Genomic DNA, 21,788 nt, shown 5'->3' with positions numbered 1-21,788 from the left:
GCAGGAGGCTGAGAGCACATCAACAGTACAGGCATTACAAAGCCATAGCTACACCATTGTTGCACCATAGACTAAATGCTTCCTACAGTGACAGAAGGGTTTTTTCTGTCAAGGTAATTAATCCACCTCCCTGTGCTATAGTAGCTAGGTCAATAGAAGCATTCAGGGGTGTCAAAAATTCACACCTTGGAGTGCCATAACTATATTGACCAGGCCTCGGCTGTGCTAACATTGAAGCTGTGGATGACAGTCAGAATACCTTGGCTGCATAGCGTTTACATAAAGCTATAAATCTTCTTTACAAAGCTGCCCTGTGACTGTGTGAAAAGTAAAATATAAAGTTAGAGCTCAGATAACAACTGATGACTTACACCCTGGAAACATAACTTGATTTTTATGAATGATCAGTTGAAGTCAGTATTTCTGTTCTAAACTGCTCTGTGGGTACAGTGAAATATTCATCTCTTGCAGGGGGACAGTTTCATATAGGAGTATTTAGAGCAGAGGTGGAAGAAAGGGAAAACATTCCTGGTAAATTCAGCAGTGAGAGAGATGATCAGAGCCATGTTCTCTGCATCATAAAATGTCACCTCTCCCCTTGCATAGTTCAGATAAACTCCAATCTTCCTGGATGTCTTATGCAGAAACAGAAGTGTCTCCAAAGAGGTATGAACCCAAATCCCCTCCTCCAGTTTAAGAAGGATCTTTCGATTCCTTCTCACAGAGTCATTGGTGACTCCAATAGCCCAGTGTCCCCCAGACTCCACCTCCACTTCCCAGTAATGTCTCCCTGAGGTAAAGCCCTCAGATCCTAGGACAGAAGCAGAAATATCAAATCTCTCAGGATTGTTGGGCAGATCCTGTCATGTGTCTGCACATCTCATACTTTTCTGATCCTCAGACAGGACAAGTCGGGGATGGGCTCTGGCTGGATCCAGAGTCACATCCGCTGAGGTGAGAGATAAAAACAGTTTTTACAATGAGATCTGCAGAAAGGTTTACTCATTTCAGCCTCAGTTTGAGAGCTGATCCATGGATCTCCCTCACCCAAATTTACTAGAACTTAAAAGGGAAAAACTAGAGTGGGGTCTGGTAAACAATATCAGGTATTGTGCCATTTCTGATCTAATGAATGTGACTTCTAGCAATGCACTTTCAGTGAAACATTCCAATAAAAAACTTAAATAAAATCATTAGTTCCCTGTCTATGATGGGATGTACAAATACCACATTGGGATGGAAGGGCATTGGGATATAAAGGACAGTACTGGGTCAAGCTAGTCACACCCCTCCAGAGCATGCTCCAGCTGGAGACAGGGATGAAAAGGGAGCAACCCAGCTCAGAATGCGGGAGGAGTGCAGACCTACCCTGTAGCTCCTGCAAAAGGAGCTAGAGACACCTGTCCTCATTCTTCACTTTCCCAGTGGATTGAAATGACTCTACAAAACAGCTAAACACCCCTAGGTCTATGGGGAACAGGTAGGATGGGATTTAGTGTTTAGGACTCTTCCACAAGGGCATTTCATTCTTCACATCACAGTGTAACTCACAAACCTATCCTTCCTTGTTTTTCTTTACATCTACCTAGAAGAGAAACAGAAGAAAAATCAGACTCCATTCTGGAAGAGATTTATGACCTTGGAGAGTAGTTTACAATCAAAACTACAGAAATCACTTCTTGATTTCATCTTTTATCTTCTCTCACAAGTCAGCCTTTATGATGTGCCTTGGAAATAATTCCAATCACAAGCAATATGCTATATATTAAATTGATTTAAAACTGGCTAAGTTATGGATCTCAAAATGCATTAATTAATGGGAAATAATCACTGAATGGCACAGGCAGTGGATGAAGCTTCCCCTGGGATAGGCTAGCTCCCTGTCAAGCCTCTTCTGCCCTGGGCCCCACCCACGCTCCCCCCTCACCTCACACCAGGCCCCTTTCCTGCACAGCCCCCACTCCTGACAAGACTCTTCTCACTTCCTGTGCCACAAGACCCCCACACACCTACCATATGCTATGTCCCTTCTCACTCTCCTACTAGACACCCATACACACACCTGCTGCCAGACCCCCACACCTGCCGCTGGCTTGCCAGGTCCCTCCTCATTCCCCTGCCTACCTCTTGCCTCTTCACTCCCCCACCGGCTGTAAAATCTCTACCCACTGCTCACTTCCTAACCCCCTCTACCCACCTGCCGCTCACCTCATCGCTCCCCCACCACAGAGCCCCCCAACCTGCTGCAAGACCCCCACATGCCCACCACTTGCTTCCTCACCTCCTGCCCACAGCAAGACCCCCACTGCTTGCCTTCTCAATCCTCCTGCCAGATTCCACCCACCCACAGCAAGACTCCCGCACCTGCCCGACTCCTCACCCTCCAGACCTTCCCATCTGCAGCAAGATCCCTGCCCACACACTTGCTCACCTCCTCCACTCCCCCACCCACTGCTGGCTTGCTGCATCAATCCTCATTCCCCAACCACTCCTCCAGCGGGAGAGGGTGGAGAGGAGGAAGGCTTACCAGGTAGGCAGCACAGCAGGCAGTGAGGGCCTCAGGAAAAGGGTGGAGCAGGGAGGGAAAGAGGCAGGGCCATCATGACCCAGGTGTCCAGCAGCAGGTCAGTGGCAGCTGCACCAGGGAAGCCTTCCATGGCCTATTATACTTGCCACCCACGCTGAATGGGGTGTTTCTAGTAGGTTCCCACAGGTATCTGTCCTCAGGCCAATACTATTTCAAATCTTTGTCAATGATTTGAAAGAAGATATAAAGTCATTGATGCTAAAGCTCATTTGAACAACATTTTTAATACATCTAAATTCAAGATCTAGAAAGAATGAATGTATGTCACATTTACGGGATGGGGGATTATATCCTAGAAATCACTGATTCTGGATGAATTGGCTTTGTGATGAAAACCAACTGAATGTGAGCTCCTATGTAATGCTGTAGGTAAGAGACCCTGTGCTGCTTGGATGTATGTGCAGGGGAGTACTGCGTAGGAGCAGAGAGGTGGCATTACCTCTATATATGGCATTAATGAGATCATCATTGGATACTGTGTCCAATTCTGATGTTCACTCTGCCAGAGGTGGAGAGGTGTATCTGTCACTTGAGGGATCAGGGACCCGTCATTTCTGTGCTGACTTATGTAAGGTGTCCAAGTGGAGGGCTACTGTGGTTTATTCTTTCCATGGGGGATCTGTAGCAGTGTGATGGTCTACAAGACAGTGCACTACAGGTCTTTCCTATAGTACTCATGTGCTTTGGCCCCGCTGTGCTCAGTATTATCTGGAGTGTTACAAAATTATTATTAGGCAAAAAGAGCAAAGTTTAGGCCGTGGAGTGGGGCACTTTATTTCCTCAGTGTTAGAGGTTTAAGAGTAGATGAAGTAGACCATTCTGGAAGAGATCCGTGCAATGCCGGGCAATTTAACTCAGTGTTAACAAATTTTCTGGCAAGGAATTTCCCCTCTGTTTTAAGGAAGTGGTTATAGTGAGGTGGGTATGGTTAGGAAGAGAGGAGAAGCCAAGGGACTTCCTGAGCACACCTCTCCACCACTCAGCTGCCAATTCCCACAACCTCATTGTCACTCCATACCCCTTTTAAGTTGGGACGGGCTATGGGGAGGTGGATAGGTGGTGGGGGTATGAGGAGTGCCTGCAGCAGCTAAGCACAGGAAGGGCCAGGAGAATGAAGATCAAGTGTCTACCCCAAATCTGGGCCTAGTATACGAGGAAGGGGCTCTGCATATCAATCTGAAGCATGGGGTGCTCAGAGAGGTGAAATGCACCATTCTCTCACTCAGGACTGGCGCCAGTGTTTTTGGTGCCCTAGACGCATGGCCATTTCGCCGCCCCACGCACTGGTCCTGTGGCTCTGGTGGAGCTGCCGCAGGCATGCCTGCGGGAGGTCCACCGGAGCTGCAGGACCAACGGACCCTCCGCAGGAATGCCTGTGGCAGGTCCACCGGAGCCACGGGACCAGCAGACCCTCCACAGGCACGCCTGCGGCAGGTGAACCAGAGCCGCCTGCCACCCCCCCGGCAAAATGCCACTCCCAAATAATCCTGGTGCCCTAGGCAATTGCTTAGGTCACCTAAATGGAAGCGCCGGCCCTGATCTCACTACCTGTTCTCATTCTTCTTCACCCATCTCAGTGCTCAGGTGCCTGCATTGTGACATGCACAGAATATGCCTGTTCTCAGTTCCTCACCCCGGTTTCAGCATCACACACCTGGTGTGTGCACCAAACACGCTTGTTTCCAGCTCTCAGCACAGATCCAATCTGTCATGACTAATGCTGGCCTGGAACAGTACAGTGAGCTTATCCCAGCAGTTTCCCAAGGTTCTGAAGGAGATTAAGTATGAAGTGGCTGAGGCTGAGCTGCTAACAAAAATATGTAATCTGCCATTAAACACAGCCACTGTTCCCAAGGACAGGTGGGTATCATATTTTGTACCTAATTTCAACAAAGTTTCTAATTATGGTCTGAAGTATTACAGACCAATATATCTTATATCTGCACCCAGGAAATTGATGGAAATGATAACTTCTTATTAAGGGGGCCAATAGCTAAGGAAATGTGTCGAAAATACTCCAAACTTGCACCATTATTTCATTATGAACCAGTTCAACATAAGGCTGTTTCCCTGTAGTGTTGCATTGCCTCATGAGAGTTGTAACTTGAGTCTTTTATGATGCCATTCTTCCCTGTGGCCAGGTCTCTTGGCTGGACTAATTTTCCCATAATGCATTGTTGTCTCACCTCTGCCCATGGTGAATCATGGGATAAGTAGTCCAGCCAGGGAATCAACCCCGTATGGAAGAATGAGGATGTGAGACATTGGAACTATGCCATGAGAAACTGCAGCACCCATAGGCAGATGCAGCTGAATATTGAAATGACTCAAACTGAAACACTTTGATATTTCTGAATCAAAAGATTTCTGACATTTTTTGCATAAAATATTAATATTTTGACTTTTCAACCCAGTTCAGAACAAATAAAATGTTGAAATATCAGAATTTCCTGTGGGATGGAAATTCTGATTATTGCTGAGCTCTAGAAATTTCCTTCTGTTTTTTTCTCTCCTTCCTCCACACCATCTATTGCACAACAGGGTGGCTGAAATGCCTAGAGATAAGTGTCAGCCTCTATCCAAAGGATCAAGCATTCTAGCAAAGCACTCATGGATGGGACCTTGAACCCTGCTGACTTCTCCATAGTAGTGTTAATATTTACACTAAATAATTATTCTGTACTTTGTTGTGCTCAGTACCCACTGTTGTGTTACTGATATCATATATTATTGGGTCCAGAGATGCTTGCTTAATCCCATCTTTGGGAGTTTGAGCCTCTTCACGGACACCATTTGCAACCTCCTTCTGTTTTTTTGGACACTTGCTCACTGTTTTCTCTCTCTGCAGGTGGACAAATTGTGGATTATTTACACCAGTGGTTCTCAACCAGGGCTAAATATATTCCTTGGGATACACTGAAGTCTTTCTTGGGATACATCAACTCATCTAGATGTTTGCCTAATTTTACAACAGGCTACATAAAAAGCACTAGCAAACTCAGAACAAACTAAAATTATATACAGTGACTTATTTATACTGCTCTATATACTATACACTGAAATATGAATGGAGGGATAGCCAACAACACTGAAATGTACATACAATATTTATTTTCTAATTGGCTTATTTTATTATTATATGGTGAAAGTGAGCAATTTTTCAGTAATAGTGTGCTAGGACACTTCATATTTTTATGTCTGATTGTGTAAGGAAGTAATTTTTAAGTGACGTGAAACTTGGGGGTACACAAGACAAATCAGACTCCTGAATGGAATACAGTAGTCTGGAAAGGTTGAAAGGCACTGATTTACACCATATTCCCCTGTTCTGACTAATTCCAATCCCTTCCCAGCTGTCAAATGGCAAGAGCATCCCTGACTAGATTACGCCACGTGCAACTGAGTTACACATTTCCATCCACAAAACCTTTGACACTCAGAGTCAGGTTTACCCCACATTTGTTGTGGTTTCTATAGAGCTAGTTTGTTGGTGATCAAGAGTGAGTGAAACTGCTCAGGTAAACATCTCGCTTCAGCTTTATGAAAACCTTCCTTGAAACTCGTATTCAGTTGTTATAATTACTGTAGGAAGATTACACCTTTTTAATGTTAGTACTCAACCTTTGAACAAAATCATCATTTTTTTAAATGCAAAGATTTAATCTTTTATAAAGTTTTCTAAAAAAAATCCTGCCCTATTTTGGATAGGCTTGTTGACAATATTGCTGATGTACTGCAATTGGGTTTTGTGCACCTTGGTGTTGAGGGAATTTAGCTATTGTAGGTTTTAGGTCTGAGGTCCAGCGAAGGCAGCCAGTCTATCTCATATTTTGCATGTTTAAAGTTTATGCAGATGGGGTGCCCAGGTGGCTGGTGTGGGTTTGGTTTGGGTGAGGTTTATGTTATGTTAGACCCCAACATGTAGGATTTAGATACTGTATATGCTGCCCCTCCTAGTTCATTAATCATTAGGGTATGGCAAATGGCTCGACTCTTTTCTCAGAGTTTTTGCAGCAGGAGGGCTATTGTGGAGTGAGCATGTTTTCGGAGTTGGACCTTTTGCATATTTAGATTTGTATTATTTGTATATTTTGTACATGGTGGTGGGTGCATTTGATCAAAAGCAGAGGATTAGGGGTGCTCCTCATATGTTTGTGTACTTGGGATGCATATCTGGGTGTTGGTGGATCTGGGACATTGTGAAGTGGGACTGGTTGCTACTGGTTTAAACTGGCATTGCACAAAGGGGAAACATGAGTGTAATGAAGATTTTGTTAGGGCTTGTCACATGGTGAGTCACTTGCGCAGCAAGCCAGGGTGTGAATCTACAGTGCACTTCTCTGCCCTGTACTAACTGGCCCTGTGGATCTGCTATCCTGCACTAAAAGTTCCAGAGTTCACAGTAGCAATTCTCCCCTCTGTCAGATTGAGAGACAGGATTTGAACATGGGGGTCTCCTACATCTGCCAAGAGAGTGTGCTAACCACTGAGCTATGGGATATTCTGATGGGGGCTTATTGTCTCCTGTTGATTCTGTTCCACTATGTATAAATAATTAGTCAGTGGAGCAGGGGGACTGGACTCTGGGTTGCCCATGTGGGTGCTCTAACCACTGGGCTATAGAGTCATTCTCAGCCTCTATTACTGGCCTGATAACACTTAAACTGCTCTCCTTATCCTCTCACCCAAATAACAGAATATCCCATAGCCCAGTAGATAGGGCACTTACATGAGCAGTAGGAGACCTATATTCAATTTCCTTCTTCTCATCAGGAAAAGGGGACAATTGAATGACAGCGGGTGCTCTAACCACTAGAATAAAAGTTATAAGGTAGGCACCATCAGTGCACCACCCTCCTTCTCTTCCTCCTGCTGGATTTTGAATAGCTCCAATCCTGAAGGAGTGCTCAGAAGCTGCCAACTGGCCCCACAGGGTCTCCTCTGCCTGTCTTCCCCCCATTTATGGATTACACTGGGGCAAGGTGGGAGATAAGCATCTGGATCCTTACTATAAGACAGCAGTGCAGATGCCCGAAGGCAAAAACTTAGATGCATAGGGAACTTTTACCCTGAAAACTGAATGAGAGTAAATTCAGGCATCTACAGGGTTCGGAGGCAATTGAGCAGGGGTTTTGTGGATTGCAGTGGAGTCTGAAACTGGGACTTCAGAACCTAAATTAAAAGTGTAGACACCTAAGTACCTTTGTGCAGCTGGGCCTCTTGGCCTCAATCCCCATCTGTAAATGGGGATAATAGCACGGTCCTGCCTCCCAGAGGTGTGGGAGGGCAAATACAGAACACATGTTGTGAGGTGCTCAGGTACTATGCTAAGAAGGGCCATACAAATTCTTACGATATAAAAGTTTGCTTATAACCATGGCTAAGGCACTGTTTAACTCTTTTTGCTGATGTGATTATAACCCACACTACTCAGGCCAAGGGCAGCAGGTTTGTATAATTTTTGGTGGTGCCCAGAACGGGTCCAAGTCCTCCACCTCCGCTCACCCACCCACACTCCTACCTAAGGCTCTGGGAGGGAGTTTAGGCTCTGGGCTGGGACAGTGGGGTGGGGTGCAGGAGGGTGTTTGGGAGAGAAAGAAGCAGAAAGAAAGCCAAGTGGACACACCTAGAAGCAAAGTGTGTTGTGATGAGAGGAGCCTAGAGAAAGGTTTTGTGCTGAGGTGCTGACTGACAGAGGCTTGGAGCTGCAAGAAAAGACACTGCCCACACTGTTTGGTTCCTCCTATGTTCAGGAAGCAGGATTTTGTACATTCCTTGTTAATAAATAAAATTGCATCAAAGAAATACCTGACAATCACCCAGTTGCTCCTCCTAATTAGAACAACCTTCAGACCTCCCTCTCCCCTCCCCTCCCTTTTTTGGCTAGCTGCTTTTGTCAACAGGGGTAACAATATACTTCCCCCCGCTCACAAGTGTCGGCATTAGATACTTGGGGATATTGCTCAGATCAGAATTATGGTTTTCACTCAGAGTACAAGGGGGATTTGGCATGTGCACTGCAAACACAGGTACAATGGGAGGCAAAAGGAGCTCCATGCGATGGCGCAGAGTCTGTCAAGGAGCTAGGTTAACATAATGTGTAGGCGTTTTGTCATGCTGAAAACACCTCCCTTAACTGGGCATTCCCCTGCTTTTCAGAGGTTGGACTGGAAGGTTTTACATGTGAGCAGCTTGAGCTGTAACCAGCAGAGTTTTTGTGCATGCTAATATAGTGGCATATAGGGGGGTGCTGTATTAGTGTCTGTGTCGTTAATCCACCCCAGGAGCAGGGCAGGTGAGCAGAGAGATGGAAGAAGGGATAGAGGGATGAAAGCAGCTGTGGGGAGCTAAAGGGGATTACAGGAATAGGATGGTAAGACCCTTCCCTCCATGTGCCCCTTAATGCCCAACCCCAGAATAGTCACTGGGCCCACCAAAAATGTGCTTGTTACCCACCTGCAGTCCAGTTCTGTTGGAGCAGCCAAGCTGTCTCAGCAGTGCCCCATGACAGAGAGGAGCTTCATTATTACTTTTATTACTGTAGCACCTAGGAGCCCCAGTCATGGACCAGAGCCCTGCTGTGCTAGGCATTGTACACAGACAGAATAAAAGATGGCCCCTGCCCCAAGGAACTTACACTCTAAGGCTACGTCTACACTACAGCATAAAATCGAAATGACTAAACCGGTCTTATAAAACCGATATTATAAAATCAATTTTATGCGTCCACACTAGGGCACATTAATTCGGTGGTGTGCATCCATGGTCCTAGGCTACCATCGATTTCTGGAGCAGTGCACTCTGGGTAGCTACATTAAAGGAATGAGACCAATAACTTCGATTTCTGTCCACACTAACCCTAAATCAATATAGTAATATCGATTTTAGGGTTACTCCTCTTGTTGGGGAGGAGTACAGAAATCGATTAAGAGCCCTTAAAATCGATTTAAAGTGCCTTGTAGTGTGGACGGGTACAGAGTTAAATTGATTTAACGCTGTTTAAATCGATTTAACTGTGTAGTGTGGACCAGGCCTAAGTATAAGACGAGATGGATACACACAGACAGGGGAGCAGAAGGCTGGCCATGGTCTCAGCACACCAGCAGCACCATAGTCAAGGATTTTTTTTGTAACCATCTTGGCAAAAAAGAGTTTTAAGGTGGGATTTGGAGCCACATAATGAGGTCGCTGTTCGGGTGTTGATGGGGGCTCCTGCCAAGTGGGTGGGGCAGCCACGGCGAAAGCAAAAAGTTGTTTGAAAATGTAGCGCGTGATGGCAGCATGGGTGGATCGGAGAGGAGCATCCACAGCTTGATAGTGAACGAGAGGGGATGGGTAGGGCAGGGCTAGGTGATGAAGGGCCTTGAAAGTGAAGATGAGCACATAGGTGCTAGAACTATAGGTGTGGGGGATGCTTCTGTACCCCTGGTATGAAGTGGTTTCCATCATACACAGGGTTTCCAGTTTGGTTCAATGGCTTTCAGCACACCCCCCACCCCATACAAATAGTTACAGCACCCCTGGATGAGTTTATGTTTGATGTGATAGAAGAGGGGGAGTTAGAGGAGGGATTCAAAGAACAGGTGACAGTCAAAACGACAGCCTAGGAGAATGAGCTTGGCAGTGGCATTCTGAATGGACCCAAGCAAGGCAAAACTGCATTGGGCAAGGCCAGAGAGAAGGATGTTGCCATGACTGAGGGCTTGTCTACATCAGAAAGTTGCAGCGCTGGTGAGGGAGTTACAGCGCTGCAACTTAGGAGGCGTACACATCTGCAGGGCACCACCAGCGCTGCAACTCCCTGTTTGCAGCGCTGGCCTTACTCCCGTTTTGTCTCGGGTGTAGAGGATCCAGCGCTGGTAATCAAGTATAGACACTTACCAGCGCTTTTCTTGACCTCCGTGGAATAAGCAGGTATCCCAGCATACCTGAGGAAGCCTCTGGTAATCAAACTGGTCTCCTTCCCCAGCTTGCTCTCGCGTTCCCCGAAACCCCGAGCAAGCAGGTCTCCTTCCCTGCGGTTTGCAGGGTGGTTCGGGGAACGCGAGAACAAACCGCGGCGAAGCTGGTCTCCTTTCCCGGTTTGCTCTCGCGTTCCCCGAACCCCCCTTGAAGCCGCCCAACAGTGCTGCAGTGTGGCCACATCTAACACCACTTGCAGCGCTGGTTGCTGTAAGTGTGGCCACTCTGCAGCGCTGGCCCTATACAGCTGTACTAATATAGCTGTAACAACCAGCACTGCAAAATTTTAGATGTAGACATGGCCTGAGATATGAGATGATGAGACATAAGAGCCTGGGTGCGAGTTGTAGCTGTCTGGATGGATAGTGAAGACCAGATCTAAGAGATGTGAAGCAGAATTGGCAAGACACAGAGCCTGGATGTGAGGACCTGTCCTAGATAGGGATCTGAATTGAAGGTGATATGCAGTTTATAGGCCTGAGTGACAGGCAATGTAAAAAGCCATTCATTCTAGAACAAGAGTGCCCACAAAGGGAGTTACATCAGTGTAAGTGCAAAATTTCCAGTACAGATAAACCCTTAATCTGCTGAGACACTCTGGGATGGCTGCAAAGATTTCCTCATTGCACAGAAATTGACAGTGCAGTCAGAAAAAAAAAACAGGCTGTGCTGTGAAACATTAACACCCTGGCAAACTGTCCAATATCTCCCTCTAGTGGATAACAGCCAACTCCTCCTGCCAGCTAGTGGAGTTAATCCTTGAGTTTGCAGTTTGTACAGCAAGTATGAAGCTCCAAGGTTGAAACAGTGCTAAGTCGTTACAAAAAACAGCCACTGCAAGAACAAAGCTAAACCCTGTGTTGTACCCAGGTCAGATGAGAGTCCTGGGAACTGGCTACAATATTGTGTTTTTGCAGTGTGGACAATCCAGGATTGCATTGAATCATGAGACACAGAGACAGACAAATCTCCACTGGGCATCTTTACTTTAAATAAAATATGCAGCACAGCCGCTCACTCCTACAGATCCACTGTGCTGTCTCAAACCAGCAGTTATCATCACAGCCACAGCAGAGTGAAACCACACCAGGGCACAGCAGCAGCAACAGCCCCCCCCCCCTCCCCCCAAGAGGGGCATCCATCACACAGAGAGGACACAGCCCCAGCTCCCGGGAGACCACAGGGAGTACAGATGAGCCCAGAATGGGCTCCAGGATGGAGGGATATGCACAAGAAGCTCCCTCTCCCAACAAACACCTAACCCCACCATCCCCACACCAACTAGTGCAAATTACTTTCCACGCAGCTTTGACACTTATTTGTCTCAATATAAAGGAAGATTTGACCTAGGAAATCTGGAGGAACAGGGTTAGGTAAGAGTACAAGGAGCTCCCCAGAGTGAACCATCTGGTGCTACCTGCTGGTGGGGGAAGGAATCAGCTCCTGGCCAGCTTTTGGATGAAGGTGCTCTTGCTCACAGGACAGACTCCAGGCATCTTTGAGCCCAGCCACCTGGGAAGAGCAGGGAAGGCTATACAGTTTGCACTGGCTGCTCCTGTAATCTCTGCTATCAGGCACCAAAATTTTCAGAGGAGCATCCCTGTTACATTGCAGGAGGTGAGCAAGCGACCCACCCAGGGAGCGCTACAGGCTCCACAGAATAGGCAGAGGGAACTGGCCCAGTCTGTGTATGCACTAGGAGAGGGCAGTGGCTCTAGGCCATCTCTATGTCTCAGCAGCAGCCCTCATCAGCCTCTGGTTGTGGACAAGAACTAGGCTGTAGTTATCATAGCTCCTGCCCTGTCCCCAGTGATGTACACATGCAGTAGCCCCACGTCAGGGCCTGCCAAACCCCCTTCCCCCCCCCAGGAATGTAGTCAGACAACAGCTAGTTTTGCTTCCCCCTCCCCCAGCCCAGGATGTGTAGCAGTGCTGGAAACCAGGTGAGCAAAGGCAGCAGACCACAAATAGTGTGCGTAAAACCAGAGGTGCTTGCATCTCTGCTCTGGGGAGACCCTGGCTGTCAGCACACGGCACTCAAGGGAACTGGATGCTCTGATCAGTGCATGCTGGGAGTGGCGACTGCGGGTAACACTGCTCCAGCAAAGGGCTGTGTCTGCTCCTGGCTCCAGCGTGGAGCCCTATTGCAGGGGACCCAGAAAGCCCTGCTGGCTGGGATCAGCAGCCTCCATGCTACTTGTGTCAGTACAGCAATACCCCCTGGGAAGTGTAGTGTCAGAGGTCACCCAGTGCAGTGTCAGGGATCACTCGCCTGGGGGGGAGGGGATGAGCAATGCCCTCTAGGAGGTGTAGTGTCAGAGGGCACTCATGGGGCAGGGGGAGGAGAGGATGAGCAATGCCCCCGAGGAGGTGCAGTGTCTTTGGGCCCCCCTCTTAGGAAGTAAGGGTGCTTCGTGGAAGGCTATCGCCTCCACCCCCAGTGCAGCAGTGTCTAGCCACAGCATTCCCTCCTTGCCCGGCTGGCACAGCCCCTTCCGGCTAGGCTTGCCGAGGGGAAGGGCCAGGGAGGTGGGTTAGAGGCTGACACTGCGGTGGTGCTTGAACTGGCTCTGTCCACCCCGTCGCTGCTCCTGCTCCTCCAGCTCATCGCTGTTGAGACTGGTAGCGTCCGACAGCCCCAGCAGATGCTCCACCGAGTCAAACTTCTGCAGGTCGGAGGCAATGGTCTGCAAGCTGAGCATGGAGAGTGTGTCCGTAGGGGGGCACTCAGTGCCCAACCCAGCCCCTGCCTCTGCCCCTACTGGCGAGGCCCGGCGTTGGATGAAGTGCTGTAGCCGCCGGGCATGGATCTGCTCACTGATCTGCTCCAGGTTACGGAGCGCCACCGAGTAGCGCATTTTGGCTTGGGAGACCCGCTGCTCCAGCCCCGTCACCTTGGCCTTGTGCTCCTGGGGATTGGAGGACATCAGCGGTCACACAGATCCCTCTGACACCACATAGCACCCCCAAACCCTCCCTGCCCATCCCATCTCCCCACTCCAGCCCCGTGGCCTTGTGCTCCTGGGGATGGGGGGGCGCACCAAACCCATGATAGAAAGACCCCCTATCTCCATCCTATAAATTCAATCCACCCCCTGCATGCTCAGCCCCGTCCACACTCTTCCTCATAGTTATCTGCATGTGTACACACACATACTCCCCATCCCTCTCCAAACCCAATCACAGCCTCACATCTCTCCCTGCTCTGGGCCCCACAGCCAGGGGAGGACAGCAGCCATGAGAAAACCCATTCCTTCCTGGGTAGGGAGCAGCAACAAAGGCTGGCAGGAACACATGCCACCCAGGGCATTGTGAGATCTCAGAGGGGTGGGTACATCTCACCCAAGCCGCACACACACTCGGCCCCCAAAGCACTGACACCGGGGTCTTAGCAGGGGCGGGCATGCATGTGCCCCAGCCCCCCTTGAGGATGCCAGAATCTCAGCAGGGGCATGCATGTGTGCCCCGGCACTCCCAGGATCACAATGGGGCTGTAACGCCTCACCTCGAGGATCTGGTTGAACTGGGCCTTGAGCTCGAAGTAGGGCTTGCTCTTTACTATGACACGCTTAAGGGATTTCTGCAGGCTCTGCACCTTGGCTTCAGCCTGCTGGCAGAGCCGAGTGACACGCTGGTGCTCCCGCTCACTGTGCATCCGCTCCTCCTCCGCCTCATTCACCTGCAGCCAGAGCAGGACAATGCACAGCTCAGACCAGGCCCCCGTTCCCACCCAGCCTGTGTCCCCACATACACAGAGCCTTGCAGATCTCAATCACCTACATTCACTCTCCACCCACATGCACAGCACATCCAGTTCCATCATCCCTCCCCAACAGGGACTCAGGCTGTCACCTCCCCCAGGGGGTGCAACCTACCACCTCCACATTCTCTTTGTAGTTGGTATGGTCCCTGCAACATGCCCATCTCTCCTCTGGCAGATGGCGTGATCATTTGGTTACTGCCTCCACCATGCCCCTGAGCTCCATGCTCCCTGCTCTCACCATGCAGATGGCAAATCCTCCTCCCCCTGTGCTCAGCCAGTGTGGTCCCCCAGCTCTCCCCTAGCAGGTAGCATCAGCAGCACCTCCATGTAGTTGGTATAATTCCCCTGGCCCTTGTAACTGGTATGGCTCCCTGGCCCAGTCCCCACGTCTGACTTTCCCCGTGGCATAATTCCCCCCCCGTGCGCTTGGTACAGCCCACTGCCTCTCAACCACGTCGCACCTTGCAGGTGGTGTGATTTTCCCCTACATGGGTAGTACAACCTCCAGCTCCAGCCCCACCCCGACATCTCACCTTGCAAGTGGCATGGTTGAGCATCTCCTGCCAGGTGGGGTCAAGCCGGTTCTTGTCGGCCATGACACCCTGTTCCGCCACAAAGACCATCTCGCGGGCGGCGTTGTGCATGCTGACCGCCCGTTCGTACCGCAGTGCTGCCTTCTGTGTCTCCTGCTGAGCCTGCATGGAGAGGAAAGGAAAGTCACAGAGAGAGAGAGAGCGCGCGCGCGCAGGGCAAGGGACTCCTGCCCCCTCTCCTCTCCCAGAGCAGGGATAACCCAGGTGTCCTGACTCTCAGACCCCATGCTCTCACAACTAGACCCCACTCCCCATCTCAGAGTTGGGGTTAAAACCCAGGAGTCCTGGCTCCCAGTTCCCCCACTTTAACCACTAGACCCCCACCCCCCCTTCCAGAGCAGGGATAGAACCCTGGTGAACTGAATCCCAGCCCCTGCCCTACCCCACTAGACACCACTCGCTCCCCAGGGCCAGGACAGAACCCAGGAGTTTGATTTTGGCATGTCTCAGGCAGGGCACAGGGGAGCATTCACACCTCCTTGGCCAAGCGACGGGCCTCATAGTACGGACGTGCTTTCTCAATGCAGTTCCCCAGCTGGGAGCCCTGAGTGTTGAGCTTTCTGGCGGATTCAGAGAGGATCCTGCGGTATGTGGTCCTGGCTTCCTGCAGCGGGGAGGACAGCAGTAGCATTGGGGCCAGCATTGACAGCCAGGGAAGAGCAACCACTGCTGAGCCCCCACCCCACTCCTTGCAGCACAGCACCCCCTAATGCTGAACTGGAGCCAGTACCGACCACCAGGGGAGAGTATCCCATGCTGAGCTCCCTGCCCTGCAACCTGTAACACAACACCCTCTAGCGTCACACTGGGAAACTGGGGCCAGCAGTGACTGCCAAGGGAGAGCACCCTCAACTGAGCCCCACTCCGCTCCCTGCAGCACAGGCCCCAAACTGGGACAGACTGCCAGAGAGTCACCCAGCCCCCACAAGTGCTAATCCAGCCCAACCCTGCTTAGCTTCGCAAGGAAGTGCAGGGGCTATGGAAGCAGCTCCAAGGGTCACAATGCCCAGTAAGGGCTGCAACTACCACAAAGGAACGGCCAGGCTCACTGGCCCAGCACGGAAACAATTGGTGGGAGCTGCAGAGTATCTCCGGGGCCTGGACAGGGTTGTAACGCAAGGCTGGTCCTGGCAGGGTCATGCTCAGTCCGAGGTGCGGCGGTCAGCCCTGCAGGGAGCCCAGTGTTCACTCACGTCCAGCTGCAGTTCCACCCGGTTGATCTCCTCATTGGCCTGGTTGAGATGCTCCAGCTCCTCCTGCAGGGGGGAGGTAGAGCATGAGGCTCAGGGACCCGCCCCAACGCCACACTCAGCTCACCGGGACAGCGCGACCCTGACGGGTCTCCCCTCCCAGTCTGCAACAGCCCCTCCCTGCAACCGTTCCGCTCCCAGCACAGCTGTGAGGGATGGCACCATGAACAACACAGCACGGCCTAGTGCACAAAGCATATTCCAGGCTGTGCCACTGGCCTGCTGGGTGACCCTGGGTAAGTCACTTCACCTCTCTGTGCCTCATTTTCCCATCTGTGAAATGCTGATACATTTGTAATCCACTTGGATCTGCTGGTGAAAAGTGCTAGATCACAGGTGGGGGCCATTGTGTGTACCTGTTCTGAGGAGACGGGACAGAGCTTTGTGCCAGGGACTCATGCTCTCTGATGGCAACGTGTGTCTGACACACAACATGTATTACAGTCATGGTTCAGGGCCACATCATGCCAGGCACCATGTACAACACCTGCAGAAATGTAGATGTGGTCCCAATTAGGCAAGAGACAACAGGCACTTCTGATCAGCATGATAGCAGCCGCAGCTTGTAGCCAATACTGAGCATCGTGGCAAAGGAGGCACTTGAAGGAGGGCAGTGAGGTAGCTTTGTGAGTGTTTATGGGAGCTGCTGCTCCCCCTCCTCCAGACAGGAGTGGCATGGCAGGAAGCAGGCAGGTGCAGCTGGGAAAATCTACCAAACGGGTGATGAAGGCTGGTGTCAGGGACAGAGCAGAGGTTGGGCTCCATATCTTGATAGTGTGGGGGGAATGATAGATAAGGCTCTTCATGGCCCTAAGACAAGCGGTTTGTGTGTGATGCAAAGGGGAGCCAATGGGGAGCTCGCAGAGAGGGGTGGCAGGGTCACAGGAAAATGACCTTTGCAGCAGCGTTCTGATGTAAGGCGGGTAAAACGATGGGACCGCTCCCAGAAAGGGAGGAGGATGCTGCAACAATTGAGATGCAAGACAACGAGGACCTGGGGGAGAGACCTAATGCACTCTGAGATCTATTGATGATCAGAGCTGGGTAACGGCACCCGAGCTGTGCTGTTCCCTGAGGTAGCAGGATGGGCCCCTGCACCAAGGATCCTGTATCTCTGATCGTGACCTGAGTCACATACATTATGGTAGCCCCTAGAGGCTGCACTGTACACTCACATAAATAAAGACAGTCCCTACTCTAAGGCATGGACAGACTACAAGGGCTGGACTATAGGATTTCCAGAGGTCCCTTCCAGCCCTACAACCAGAATCCTAGGAAGGCTTTTAACTTGACCAGCTTAGCATGGGCTGCAGTTACAGCTGCTTTGTCTTGGAGTCCCAGGAGGTGTTAATTAGATCAAGTGAGATAACAGGATCAAAAGACACCTTTAAATCCTGATCTGGACAAAGCCTTAATCCAATTCAAAGATGTTTTATAAATCGGTTTAACTTAATTCAGGGTTTGTCTACACAGGGAAGCTGTAAAGCATAGCTATACTATTCTACACCTACACCAGTGTACCCCCACATGAGGACATGCTAGTCCAGAAATAAAAGTAACTGTTTCCTGTATTTACTCGCAATTATTCTGGGATGAGTGTTGTTGTAGAGAGATAAGGGGGGTGAGGTAATATATTTTATTGGACAACTTCTGTTATTCTGTGTTAACAGGCCACCTCACCTTGAATGGCCCCTTAGAATATGTGCTATTTACACTAAACTATCCCTTCAACCTTGTAGTTAGCTGTGACACTCGGAGTACCTTTCCCAGACCTGAAGAGCTGCATATAGTTTGAACACTCGGTCGGTCCAATAAAAGATATTACGTCACCACCTTGCCTCTCAAATTTCTGGAAGAAAAAGTCATTTTTATTCCAGAATAGCATGCCCACACAGGGAGTTATATTGACATAGCTACAGCATGATAATTATTTCACTATAGCTCTTCTGATCAACCTCTCCATGTTGACAAGCTCTCAGTGAAGAATCAGATTAAGATAAATTGTTATGAACTGGATTACAAGTGTCCACACAGGAACCTGCACCAGTGTACCACCCAAACTAATCCCCCAAGGAAAGGTTACTGCCTTCTGTAATAGGGACTACACACCTCAACACGAGTCTTTGCCCCTCTGGTGTATGTACAAAGGGAGGCCCTGGGGACAGGGGGCCATTTTAACCAACACCAGGGATTGAACCAGTGCTAAAAACAAGAGTCTCCACAGCTCGAGCTAAAGAGCCAAGCTCTGCAGCTGGGGCTGTGACATCCCCTGTGAAGCAGGCCCCCAGGGGAATGTGTAGCTCCCCCTGGCCAGCAGTGACCGGCATTAGAAGAAGCCAGGTCCAGGCAGTCCTCACCTGTATCCTGGGGTCCAGCTCTTCCTCCACATCTTCCTGGTCCATAGATGGCATCTTGGTTTCGTCACTACTGCAGACATCCTCGGGGATAGGAGCCCTGAGCTCCTCACCCTCCTGCGTGGGTGTCCGCAGCTCCCCAGGAGGCGTCTGGCGCCCATCCCCCACATTCATGCCCAGAACCAGCCGCTGGTTTGAGTCCCCCATGGTGGGGCCCCCACAACACTCCTCCCCTTGGCAATATCAGGTCTTCCTCAGCAAGGCAGGCCGCAGGCAGAACCTTCACAGGGACGCAGGCATCCTAATGGTGGGCCCATCCACTGGGTCACACCGACACATGAGCAGGCAAGGAACTGGGAATAGTCGTGGGAGCCCTGGGTTACAGCAGGACCTTGGACAGTGGCTGGGGCATCGAGTGACAAACCATGAGAGGATATTCAGCGATCCACTGCAGCGGTGCTGGAGGAGATATTAGAGATGGACGTCCCTCCTCGTACCAGCGTCTGAACCACGTCTTGCTGCCCAGTCAAAGGATGGGGCAATGTGCTAGCTCGGTCCCCCGGAAGAGAGAATCAGGACCACGGGGACTCAACAATCTGAGACCGAGACCAAAGGCCAGGAAGGAGGCTCACCGAGGGGGTGGAGAAGAATCTCCGGTGGCAGAGAGCCAGACACACCTCCACCCCCCACTGCCAGCCCTAGCAAGACCCTGATGAGAGTTGGTCCCCGAGGGGCTCAGAGTGTGAAACCTGGAGAACTGGATTCCAGCTGCATCTGTAGAGATAGGACAGGAGGCTAGAAAATAAGTGGCAGAGAGTGAATCAGGCACCGCTCTCTGTACCAGACACCAACAGAGTAAGGGGGACCCTCGTCAGCACCAACACTACCCACCTCACCAGAGACACATACAAACCCCAGACAGAATGGGATCCTGTCACCTTCAAATGACACAAAAAAGTCACCAGGTTCCCACTTCATCCTTGCCCCATCTATTGCTACTTCCCATAAAGCACTCTGCATCCACCTCAAAATCCACCCTGCACTCATCCAACTGCCCTCTCCTCCTGCCCCAATGCACCCAGCAACCATCCCACTGCTCCTTCCCCAATGTCCCCTGTGCCCACCCCACCTCCTCCCCAATGCACCCTGCACTCACCCCAATGCACTCGACCAACCATCCTCTCCCCCTGCCCCAATGGGCCCAGCAACAATCCCACTGTCCCCAATGCAAACTGCACCCACCCCAATGTCCCCTATGCCCACACCACCTCCTCCCCAATGCACCCTGCACTCATCCCAATCCAGTGGGGCAGGGGGAGAGTGCCATTGGATAGGTGCTGAGTGCATTGGGGTGAGTGCGGGGTGCATTGGGGAAGGGGCAGTGGGATGGCTGCTGGGCACACTGGGGCAGGAGGAGAGGTCCAATGTGCCCAGCAGCCAATCCACTGCCCCTTCCCTAATGCACCCAGCACCCACCCCACCTTCTCCCAATTTACCCAGCACTCATCCAGTGGTGCTCTCTCTCTGCCCCAATCCGCCCAACCATACCACTGCCCCTTCTCTAAGGCAAACTGCACCCACCCCCATGTTCCCTGCGCTCACCCCTCCTCCCAATGCAGCCAGCACTCATCTAACAGCACCCTTCAGGCGCCCCACCTCAATGCAAAGGACAGCAACCTCCTCCCCAAAGCAAGCTGCCCATTCCCTGCCACCCTTGTACCCTGCCAGACGCTCCCATGCAACCACCCCTCCTCCAGTGCACCCCGCCGCCCCCATCGCAAACTGCACCCACCCAAATGCACCCTGCCCCCGCCAACCTCCCCGCTACCCCCTCCCCCATGCACCCCGGGCCCTGGTCCCGCCCCCAGGGTGGCTCAGCTCGGTGCACAGGGGCGGGCACCCCCAGGGTGGGGGCGAACTGTTCTATTTACCTCCTACTCTCCAGGCTAAGCGACTAGCTCCAGCCCGCCCTCTCCCAATCCAACAAGCCCAAGCGGAACCGGAACCCGCTCCTCCGAGACACCCCTGTCCCCGTCCGTATATCTGCCGTACAACATGGCGGCTCCCAGGTGCGCAGCATCCCGCCCCGTTCCTGCCCTCAAGCTGCCCCCGAGAGGGTAGAGAGCGATACATCCCAGGAAGATCAGAGAGATCACTCGGCTCAGTTCTCACCAAGGCAAATAAACAACCTCAAAGTGAGAGAACTAGTGCTCACACGTGAACGCCGCCATTCTGGATCTATATTGGGCGACGCCATTTTGGGTTACGACCCAGAGGAAGGAAAAGTAACATCCGGGGACTCTAGAATGCCAACTGTTTACCTGGCCCTCTGCTCCTGCCGTAATGCAAGATGGTGGCGACGAGGGAAGATAATATGGCAGCGCCCATAGGTGCTCCCGTACGGCCACATGATCCACCCGCCCTGACGTTCTTTCCTTAGAAGGCAAGGCAGGGACTTGCCTGCTCGCACGTTCAAGCTGGCGTCGGAGATATAAATACCACGTGGGGCTCAGCAGCCAATCAGAGATCCGTGAGGACTGTGCCATCTTTATCCAGGGGGAAGAGCTAGCTGGAAGAAACCATTTTTTAAAGTAAAAACAATTAGGTGTTAATTAAAAATAAATAAATAAACAAAAGAGTCAAAATCACCCCCCAAGCCCATGTTTATTTTCTGGGGCTAATGTATTGTGAGGGTTTTATCACATACACAGGCCATAGTTGCCATGACGACAAAGGCATTGTTGCTGTGGTAATGCCAGCTTGGTCCATGGTGTGATGGTTTCAAGGGAATGGCAGCATCACCAACCCCACAGTGTCCAAGATCCACCTGTCAGAAGACATACACACTGAAATCATGAGATTGGCTTAAAACAATGAGATTTTTTAAAAATAATTTTATATAAAAATATATAAAATATGAATAACAAAACTGAGTTCTTTCTATTAATCTTCTGGTTTCTAAGATAAGTCCAGCAATTTCATGGCAAAACTTCTGTTTTCCTTAAAGCCCCAGCTCCCAGAGTCCTGTGATTACAAAAGAATCTCACATCTCATTTAAAAGAAAAATAATAGGCTTCTGTTCCTCATAATTACTTTAAAATGTGACCACCCCCACCCCCAAAAGGCTTAGAAACCAGAAGAGTCTAGCACTCTGTGAGTGAGAACTGGAATTTCCTTTCCATGAGAAATTCTGCAATTTCAAAATTTATTTTCACTCCAAATTGGAATTATTTTTTTAATTGAAATTTCTTGCAAAACAGCATTTTTAAAACATGGTTT

At 50.5% G+C, this 21,788-nt stretch overlaps 2 protein-coding genes and 1 pseudogene across 5 annotated transcripts in view; 1 reads left to right on the top strand and 2 right to left on the bottom strand.

The window, feature by feature from the left end:
• LOC115635683 (zinc finger protein 239-like) overlaps positions 1-21,788 on the top strand; it is an 811,791-nt gene that overhangs the window by 278,376 nt on the left and 511,627 nt on the right. The gene's annotated exons all lie outside the window — the stretch shown is intronic.
• LOC115635664 overlaps positions 1-21,788 on the bottom strand; it is a 1,110,108-nt pseudogene that overhangs the window by 839,015 nt on the left and 249,305 nt on the right.
• On the bottom strand, positions 11,515-21,769 carry SH3BP5L (SH3 binding domain protein 5 like). Of its 4 annotated transcripts, XM_030534827.1 has the most exons (8): positions 21,217-21,769; positions 20,831-21,078; positions 18,513-19,283; positions 16,099-16,161; positions 15,381-15,509; positions 14,846-15,007; positions 14,055-14,228; positions 11,515-13,458 (listed from the first exon to the last, which is right to left on the bottom strand). In XM_030534827.1, the coding sequence occupies exons 3-8, from the start codon at positions 18,714-18,716 to the stop codon at positions 13,084-13,086; spliced, it is 1,107 nt and encodes a 368-aa protein (XP_030390687.1). In that variant the 5' UTR covers positions 18,717-19,283; positions 20,831-21,078; positions 21,217-21,769; the 3' UTR covers positions 11,515-13,083. The 4 variants fall into 4 exon arrangements, with proteins under 4 accessions (XP_030390687.1, XP_030390685.1, XP_030390684.1 ...); XM_030534825.1 differs by lacking the exons at positions 20,831-21,078; positions 21,217-21,769 and adding an exon at positions 20,441-20,547; XM_030534824.1 differs by lacking the exons at positions 20,831-21,078; positions 21,217-21,769 and adding an exon at positions 20,441-20,530 and having other exon boundaries at positions 18,513-19,304.

Source organism: Gopherus evgoodei, chromosome 15 (assembly GCF_007399415.2).
Source record: "Gopherus evgoodei ecotype Sinaloan lineage chromosome 15, rGopEvg1_v1.p, whole genome shotgun sequence".
Classification (NCBI taxonomy): Eukaryota; Metazoa; Chordata; order Testudines; family Testudinidae; genus Gopherus; species Gopherus evgoodei.
The sequence above is the reverse complement of the archived record's forward strand: the minus strand, read 5'-3'. Positions and strand labels throughout refer to the sequence as shown.

Bases quoted from the DNA above. Each gene is read 5' to 3' on its own strand.
- SH3BP5L (XM_030534827.1), bottom strand. From the start codon at position 18,716: ATGGGGGACTCAAACCAGCGGCTGGTTCTGGGCATGAATGTGGGGGAT. The intron at 15,008-15,380 runs GTGTGAATGCTC...CTCTCCATGCAG, and splicing joins CCCGTCGCTTGGCCAAGGAG to GCTCAGCAGGAGACACAGAA. The intron at 13,459-14,054 runs GTGAGGCGTTAC...TCCAATCCCCAG, and splicing joins AGTTCAACCAGATCCTCGAG to GAGCACAAGGCCAAGGTGAC.